Source organism: Babylonia areolata, chromosome 22 (genome assembly GCF_041734735.1).
Source record: "Babylonia areolata isolate BAREFJ2019XMU chromosome 22, ASM4173473v1, whole genome shotgun sequence".
In the NCBI taxonomy this organism is placed as follows: domain Eukaryota; kingdom Metazoa; phylum Mollusca; class Gastropoda; order Neogastropoda; family Buccinidae; genus Babylonia; species Babylonia areolata.
In genome coordinates, this window is record NC_134897.1 from 6,110,704 (window position 1) to 6,120,703 (window position 10,000).

General features: G+C 43.9%; 1 protein-coding gene across 2 annotated transcripts in view; it reads right to left on the reverse strand.

Annotated features, from left to right (window-relative positions):
- LOC143297299 (zwei Ig domain protein zig-8-like) overlaps nt 1-10,000 on the reverse strand; it is a 223,532-nt gene that overhangs the window by 20,144 nt on the left and 193,388 nt on the right. For both annotated transcript variants that reach the window (XM_076609573.1, XM_076609572.1), the window contains exon 3: nt 9,806-10,000. This exon is cut by the window's right edge and continues 19 nt beyond it. In XM_076609573.1, the coding sequence (XP_076465688.1) occupies nt 9,806-10,000 (195 nt within the window). The remainder of the gene's footprint in view (nt 1-9,805) is intronic.

The window sequence follows — 10,000 nt, forward strand, 5'->3', positions numbered from 1 at the left end:
GCTTGTGAGAACAGAAGGAGCTCGACGAGGCTTTTGTTAGTACTTCACTGAGAAACAGACAGGAAAACGTGTCTCCGAGCCTTCTGCAGTTGTAGTCACTGAACGTATTGATAAGGGTGTAGCATAAACTGGGTGTTGAATCAACCTTTGAGCAAATCACATATAAGTGTATGCAGGTGGGTTTGAGTGTTGGTGTGGATGTGTGCGAGGGACAGAGATTGACAGACTGGTTTATTCACATTTGGCCTTATACCCTCGTGTAGAGGAATATGAACAATATCTAACGAGTTATAAATAATCATGATCAAAAGGACTGGATAAGATTTCTTCTTCTTCTTGGTAGTCCGTCGGTAGCCGACGATGACAAAGTCTGTGTACTCGGCGATTACACCGCTTGTGACTCCGCATCCCAGAGCCGGAAGCACACAGGCGTCACAGGTGGACTGAGGGGGACGAGGCCCTGTGTCGTCTGTCTCTCTCAGCGGTGAGACGCGGTCGTCTGTCCACTTCAAAGACAGCTGTTGCTTTGGAGGTGAGAGACCTCCAGGTTGATCTGCTCGCAACAGAGGCTTCGAGCTCGCGTGGCCGGATGTTGCACCATATGAGGTTGCTCTTCAGGGTGCCTCTGTACCTCAGTTTGGGCCTTCCCTGTCCGCGTGAGCCCTCCTTGAGCTCACCATACATCAGTTGTCTGGGGATGCGGCTATCCTCCATTCTGATGGCATGACCAGTCCAGCGTAGCTGACCCTTCAACAATAATGACTTGATACTTGTCAGGCCAGCTTTATCCAACACCTCTTGGTTTGTGACTTTGTCCTGCCAGCAGATGCCCATGATCATGCGCAGCGATCTCATGTGGAACTGTTCTCGCTGCTTGATGTGCCGTCGGTACAGGGTCCACGTTTCACATCCATACAGCAGTGAAGAAAGGACTACGGCCTTGTAGATCTTTATCTTTGTTGACAGTCTTGTGCCTTTCTGCTGGGGAACCTTCACTCTCAATCTGGGGCTGGGTTACACAGACACCTGTGCGTGAGTCTGGCTAACCCCTCGGGTACCAAGAGAGTTCCTGGTATCAAAAGGGTTAAGTGGAAGAGCCGTTGCACAGGCGCAACCCCACTCTCTCGGCAGGAGAAGATAAGATACAGACATAAATAATACAAGTCTTTCATTAGCTTAAGAAACAGCAATTTCTCTATACTTCAAGGTTTTATAAAGATACATAGACACATTTCTAACAACGCCATCGTCAGTACAATATAACCATAACGTCAATTTAAAGAGGCAAGTGTGGCGATAATATTTAGGCCGAATATATTTTCTCTAATATCTTTGAGTGCTTCGCAACTGAGAACAAAATGCACTTCACCTTCCATCGATTATTTACACATATGACATATTAAATGAGAATCTCTAACTTCTTTGTATCTAAAGTGATGTACAGTCAAATCATAGATACCTAGTCTAAACTTATATATTTCAAATGTCTGTCCAGATTTAAACGCTGGTACTGTTTTATAGCATGTAAAAAAACAAAACGTATACATATCAAACCTTTCACTTGTGTGAATATGTCGATTCCAATCGTGCCATTTACAATCTATTAAATTCTGCCGAAAAGCATTTACAAAACCAACTTCACAACCCATTCCCTGACTTAACCATACATGTGCAAACCCATATTCAAACAACCCCCATACATCTCAATCGTATAACAATTTGTAAGTTTTATAAGCCAGTCTAAAATCTTCCATTTGCAAATTTCTTAGACAGTAGCGTGAACAATTAACTGCAGAATTCATTTTACAAGATCACGATTTGTTTCAACATACACAAAATCATTCGGGGTTCGCGTATCAACGCCCAGATATCCTTTTATAGCAACAAATGAAGAGCTTCACAGCATAATACAGTCTTTATCTAAACCCCCATATTTCTGCATTAAGGGCTGAACTTGACAATCAAAGAATTCGATGAGCAATATACAAATGAATTATTGCTGAGAGCATACAGCTTCTGCATAATACAGAACAAAACACATTAATTTTGGTCATACTAGCAAGTTTTTTTTGCAAGCAGCAGCAAAACTTAAACGTGTGGAGAAAAGAATTCCTGAGTACTTGTAGGCATTTACCACACCGTTGTAGAACCATTTTCCCTTTGCACCTAAACAACCACGATTTCGAAAGACAATAATATTACTTTTAGACATATTAACATTTAAGTGAAGTGAATTTGCGGCTTTATAGAAATAACCTAATTTGGTTTGCAGTACCACAACCGTTTCTGGCCCTTTCTGAAATCTAACGTATGTCATCATCCAAACGAAGAATGAACAATTCGAAGGAGTCGCATAAAAAGTACCCCCATGTCTCCCCTTGTTAATAACTTCTGGTGCTAATTCACTTATAAAAATATAAGATGACATAGGACATATTCAGCATACACTTTTTCGCCTGGATGCATGCTATGTGTGTGTGTGTGTGTGTGTGTGTGTGTGTGTGTGTGTGTGTGTGTGTGTGTGTGTGTGTGTGTGTGTGTGTGTGTGTGTGTGTGTGTGTTCGTTCTTTTGTTCAACGTCTATCCACATTTGTGATTTTAGACGAAAATCCTTCACCTTTCCCACCCAACCCATGGCTTAAACCACCACTGCTTTCCCTGTTCCTCTCTTCACATTAGCATAAAAAAGAATAGAAACAAAATAAAACTAACTAGTAAACCAGTGAAATTACAACAAAGAGCCAACGGGGCTCCTGATTAAACTTTCTGTGTGTGTGTGTGTGTGTGTGTGTGTGTGTGTGTGTGTGTGTGTGCCCTGTCATTTGACTTCCTTCTCTTCTTTCTGTCTTGGAATACAAAGCGGAATACGCAGGAATCGTGAGCCACGGAAAGTAGCGCCCCATAGCATTCCATCGTCTGGCATGTAACACACACTTTCTGAAAGCTGCCTCAGACACGAACTGCAGATAAGGTTTACCACAAACACAAGACAAGGAATGTCAGCAATATCCGTCTTTCTTCCTCTCCTCTTTTTCCGTTTATAAGACAAAAAAACCTTGTAAAGTGGTTAATAACATTGTAATATCTACTCTATATTGTTCTTCCCCTTCACTCTTTGACTAGCCTTCTTTACGTGTCTTGACATGGGAAGAAATGTTGAGTATGTATTACAATGTTATTCAAACAAATTTACGATTTTTCCGCCTTGGGGACGAAACCGAATGGAAAGAACACGGGGGGAGAAATGTGGATATTGCCGGAATGTCTGTGCCTTGCTTCTTGTATGTCACAACACATCACCATCCTTAGAAGTGCCACCATCCGAATGATAGACGTACGGAATGCACAACAAGTGAGGAATGGCATAGATTTCAGGTACATAATTAATGGTGACATTAGCATCTGTGGGCATCACATGTTCGTCATTTTACACGTCACTTAAACTTGAAAAGATGACGGGCAGGAAGGCGGCAGAGTGGAGAAGCCGAAGTCAGGATATGTACTGACACTGTGCTGACACTGTGCTGTTCACTGTACTGATCACTGTGCTGATCACTGTACTGACACTGTGCTGTTCACTGTGCTAATCACTGTACTGATCACTGTGCCGACACTGTGCTGACACTGTGCTGTTCGCTGTACTGACACTGTGCTGACACTGTGCTGATCACTGTACTGGTCACTGTGCTGACACTGTGCTGATCACTGTGCTGACACTGTGCTGACACTGTAATGACACTGTACTGATCACTGTGCTGACACTGTGCTGACACTGTGCTGATCACTGTACTGATCACTGTGCTGACACTGCTGACACTGTATTGATCACTGTGCTGACACTGTGCTGATCACTGTACTGATCACTGTGTTGACACTGCTGACACTATGCTGACACTGTAATGATCACTGTGCTGACACTGCTGACACTGTACTGATCACTGTGCTGATCACTGTGCTGACACTGTACTGATCACTGTGCTGATCACTGTGCTGACACTGTACTGATCACTGTGCTGATCACTGTACTGATCAGTGTACTGATCACTGTGCTGACACTGTGCTGATCACTGTACTGATCACTGTGCTGATCATTGTGCTGACACTGTGCTGATCACTGTACTGATCACTGTGCTGATCACTGTGCTGACACTGTACTGATCACTGTGCTGATCACTGTGCTGACACTGTACTGATCACTGTGCTGACACTGTGCTGACACTTTGCTGATCACTGTACTAATCACTGTGCTGATCACTGTGCTGATCACGGTACTGATCACTGTACTTATCACTGTGCTGACACTGTACTGATCACTGTGCTGATCACTGTGCTGACACTGTACTGATCACTGTACTGATCACTGTGCTGACACTGTACTGATCACTGTGCTGACACTGTACTGATCACTGTGCTGACACTGTACTGATCATTGTGCTGACACTGTGCTGATCACTGTGCTGACACTGTACTGATCACTGTGCTGACACTGTGCTGATCACTGTGCTGACACTGTACTGATCACTGTACTGATCATTGTGCTAATCGCTGTGCTGATCAATGTGCTGATCACTGTACTGATCACTGTGCTGACACTGTACTGATCACTGTGCTGATCACTGTGCTGACACTGTAATGACACTGTACTCATCTCTGTGCTGACACTGTACTGATCACTGTGCTGATACTGTGCTGACACTGTACTGATCACTGTGTTGACACTGTAATGACACACTGTACTGATCACTGTGCTGATCACTGTGCTGACACTGTGCTGAGCACTGTACTGACACTGTGCTGATCACTGATGACAGTAAGCGGTACATCAAAAAGCGATTTTTTTGTTTTTTTGTGTTTTGGTTTGTGTGTGTGTGTGTGTGTGTGTGTATTTGTCTGTCTGTCTGTCTGTATGTATGTATGTACCACAAGAGTTACGGCTTTGTAAGATTTGTAACATGTCTGTGATTGGGGAGGAGTTTCATTTTATAATGGAATGTCCCAATTATGATCAGTTACGGAATAGATATGTTTCTAAAAAAAACATTTGTCTCCAAAATCGGTTTTTAATTTTTGTAATATGCTCAAAGGAGGCGAAAAAAGTCATTTTAGCTGTAAGTAATACTTTTATGATTAGATTTGCAAATGTTGCCTAGCTACACTTTTGGAGTTAAAAGACATTTTGTGTTTCCTCAACTTTTATGTGACATTGTTGTGTATTTGGAAATGTTTGTTCTGGGCATGAAAATATTATTTTGGAGTAATCTTCCATACCCCAATAGGAGTGAAAGGATAATAATTAAAACTTGAAACTGGAAACTTTTGTGTATGTGGAGGTTTCTTGGATTTTTGTTTTTTTATGTGAATGTTAAAAACTCGGCTTTTTTTTTCTTTTCTTGTTTTGGCTTACAAAAGCAATAAACGACAAGAAATGTTTATGAATGTTGTAGAACTGATGGGTTATTCTATTCCGGGATCGATATCGCCATCTTGCTTTCAGACATCACAAGGCTCGTCTGCGTTAGGGTCAGACAGAGAGACAGACAAACAGTTCCTTATTTTCTTATCTGAGAGGCAACTTCTCTGTTGCTGTTGGACTGACACCGTACTCCTTGGCACAACTTCACACCCGAAACATGTAGGGAAGATGTAGAAGATGTAGGGATATAGAAGATGTAGGGATATAGAAGATGTAGGGATATAGAAGATGTAGGGATACAGAGAAGTAGGAACACAAGGATGTAGAAATACATAACAGTACATGTGTATTGTGAAGCAACGGGGAAAAAAAAACACACACCTGAGTATCATGAATGGAGAGCAGTGGAAACTGTGAAGATGGCGAACAAGAGAAGTACAGCATGTGGAAACGTGGAGCTGTATTCACAGAGCTGTGGAAACGTGGAGCTGTATTCACAGAGCTGTGGAAACGTGGAGCTGTATTCACAGAGCTGTGGAAACGTGGAACTGTATTCACGGAGCTGTGGAAACGTGGAGCTGTATTCATAGAGCTGTGGAAACGTGGAACTGTATTCACGGAGCTGTGGAACTGTATTCACGGAGCTGTGGAACTGTATTCACAGAGCTGTGGAAACGTGGAACTGTATTCACGGAGCTGTGGAACTGTATTCACAGAGCTGTGGAAACGTGGAACTGTATTCACGGAGCTGTGGAACTGTATTCACAGAGCTGTGGAAACGTGGAACTGTATTCATAGAGCTGTGGAAACGTGGAACTGTATTCACGGAGCTGTGGAACTGTATTCACAGAGCTGTGGAAACATGGAACTGTATTCACAGAGCTGTGGAACTGTATTCACAGAGCTGTGGAAACGTGGAACTGTATTCACGGAGCTGTGGAAACGTGGAACTGTATTCACAGAGCTGTGGAAACGTGGAGCTGTATTCACAGAGCTGTGGAAACGTGGAGCTGTATTCACGAAAGAGAAAAGTGTGGGCACGATTTCCTAGTTTATATATCTTGTCTCTTTTCAGCACGTCCAAACATTTTGAGAAAGACAGAAGAAAAGGATAAAGAAAGTAGAGAGATTGAGAGAGAGGGAGGGAGCATGAAAATGCATGAACCTTGGTAACAAGGTCAGTACAGAAGGCAACAAGGTCAGTACAGAAGGCAACAAGTTCAGTACAGAAGGTAACAAGGTCAGTACAGAAGGTAACAAGTTCAGTACAGAAGGTAACAAGGTCAGTACAGAAGGCAACAAGGTCAGTACAGAAGGCAACTAGGTCAGTACAGAAGGCAACAAGTTCAGTACAGAAGGTAACAAGGTCAGTACAGAAGGCAACAAGGTCAGTACAGAAGGCAACAAGGTCAGTACAGAAGGCAACTAGGTCAGTACAGAAGGTAACAAGGTCAGTACAGAAGGTAACAAGGTTAGTACAGAAGGTAACAAGTTCAGTACAGAAGGTAACAAGTTCAGTACAGAAGGTAACAAGGTCAGTACAGAAGCAACTGAATCAGACCAAAGAGGACCAGCGTCTTCTGCCCACAACGTGCCGCTCTGGAGAAATGAAAACACCGTCCTTTGAATGCTGGTCTGGTTCTTTCCACATTCTCTGACAAAGATCTATGGCGGCTTCCAAAACATGGCGTTGGGGAGTTGGGTGGGGGTTGGGGGATGGCAGAAAACCGCTTATTCCGGATACTGAACCAGTTGTTTTATACTTCAAAGAAAGACTGATTTCTGGTGGGATATATCCCTGTGTGCCAGGCCCTCAAATGTCCAAGTGCCTCCTACACTCACACCAGTACGCTGGGCAAGCTGGGGTCCCTGCCTCAGCAAGGCACTGGTCAGGAAATCAAATCACATCAAATCGTTTTGTTTACAGCCCGACCCTTCACAGAGTTAGACCTCTTCACCCAAGTCTGTTTCTGTTCACATATAATCTAGAAGTAGTTAGAATGTTGATTTTTTTTTTTTCAGGAACTGAAAAAAGAGTATCCGGGATCTTTGTGGAGCTAGTTGTAAAATATTTGTATCTGATATCAAGTAGAACCCAGCAGTCAAGCAGTTGTTTAACTCACTCAGTACGGCCAGTCCTCTCTTCTCCTCCACACAGACCCCTCGGATGTCCAGTGGGTGTCTGAATGACCCAATCTTTAGCTTCCGTCGTCAGAATTGTGGTATTCTTTGTCAACATTCACCTCCAGTATAAGAGCCTTCCGCTTGCAATATGTTGATGATGGCAACTGGGGTGAAACGCTGTTAACGTCGTCTCTTTCGCCGTTCGTATGGAGAGAGTTAAACATGTGTTTATAGGGCTACAGAAGGGATATTCTTCACACTCCAAGATAAATAAACAGTGTCAGATCAGAGTGGGGTACTGGTCCAGCTGCCCTGAGATGCAGGAAATGGTGAGGGATGATCGTACGGCCCAGCGGTCGGTGCACCTTTCAAAGCTATCGTAACGTAACGTAATTACAGACTCATGAAAAGCGAGTAAATATAGCTCTACATCAGCATTATTCACACGGGTCTACGTTCCACACATCGACACAGAACAATTTTTATAATAACACTTTGCGTCCATATGAATAATGATGATAAACAAATAAGCAAATAAATGTAAAACATGCAGACACACACACACACACACACACACACACACACACACACACACACACACACACACACACACACACACACACACACACACACACACACACACACACACACACACACACACACAGAGTCATGCATAACAGATATGCAACAAACATGCAGTTTCACAGATATGGAGTCTATAACAGCTGAAAGAGTTACTGAAGTCAACCACTTTGAGCTTGGGCGTTACAATCGGTGTTTCATATTTGTCATGCCGGATGGTAATCATTGCCATGTTTCCAGCTGTGCATTGACAGAGCAGCGATCAACAGACATGGCCACGAACTGGTGGCATCACAGAACAACACAAATGTAGGGATACAAAGCGGAAGTGATGTAAGGATGTAAGGATGTAAGGCAATGAAAAAGGAAAGATGTAGGGATATAAAGCAATGGAAACATACACATGAGGGGATACACAGCAATGGAAACATACACATGAGGGGATACACAGCAATGGAAACATACACATGAGGGGATACACAGCAATGGAAACATACACATGAGGGGATACACAGCAATGGAAACATAAAGGTGTAGGGATAGGGATAAACAAAGATGGAAACAAAAAGATTGGGGATAAGAGCGGTGGAAACAAAGCGATATAGGAGTAGAGAACAATAGCTATTCCGATGAGATATGGAGAAACGGAGCAACAGAAATATAGAGATGTGGGCAATATGAGAACTGGAGTCTGCTGTGATACCAGAGCGGTGGGAATATACCACTGCAGAAACGCGAAACTTTATAGTTTCTGTAATATAGCAGAATGGGAAGACAGCAGGGTTGGCAAACAGACCTGTGAGGCTCTGACAACAGATAGTGGTCTTCCACTGACAGTGCACGTGTGCGCTGCCCAAGAACAGCTGTGTTGCCTACATGTCGGAACTCGCATGGAGTCTGACAGCAGGGAACGATAGCCTTGTGGTTTACAAGCGCAAACGCGTGGTGGACAGGAACAGCGAACGGAAGCCTTTTGGTGAAACACCACGTGCATGTTGGACCATGGAATCAGACAAGATTACCGGTAAAATCAGACGTGAAGTGTTGTACTGAGACTGCAGATAACAGACTACTCCTGTGTGACCATGGCAGCTGATAAAAGCCTTGTGTGCCTCCTGAACTGGGACGGCATTTTTTGTGTGGCAAAACTGAGTCTGAGTTGGACGATGACACAATATATCACCTTGTGACAAAGACCATGATAGCCAAAAGCTGAAAATATCTGAGCTTAGTGCATTTCTGCCTTGGGAATATTTGTCTTCCTCTTTATCTCTTATGTCCATTCTCCCTTGATTTCCCACGAGGAGTCTTACCACTTCTCCCTTCAATAGCCATGTGAAGGCACGCGCGCGCGCACTTGTGTGTGTGTGTGTGTGTGTGTGTGTGAGTGCGCGCGCGCGCGTGCGTGAGTGCTTGCGTGCATGCGTGCGTGAGTGTGTATATGAATTCCATAGCTTAGTGGTTATGACGTCGCGTGTGCTGATTTTTTTTTGCACACTCCATTAACATTTGAAGGAATTGAGAGAAAGAGAGACAGAGAGAAAAATGAAACAGAGAGACAGACAGCAAAGAGAAGACAGACAGAGAACCCGGGGGATAATGACGGAGAACAACACACAAGAGACAACACCCACCCCCCTCTGTCCCCGAGCTTTCCCCAGCGTTCATTAGCTCTTCCTCACTCACCTCTGACCAGCAGGGTCACGTGATGACGGAGATGCCGGACCTTGGCGCTGACCTGGCATTCATACACCCCGGCATCTGAAGGCTTCAGGTCCCGGATGATGAGGTTCCAGAGGGTGGAGCCAGGAGGGTGCTCCACCCCGTATCTGGGGTTGCCCAGAAAGGAGACAAAGCCCACAGTGAGAACCTGACCGTCTG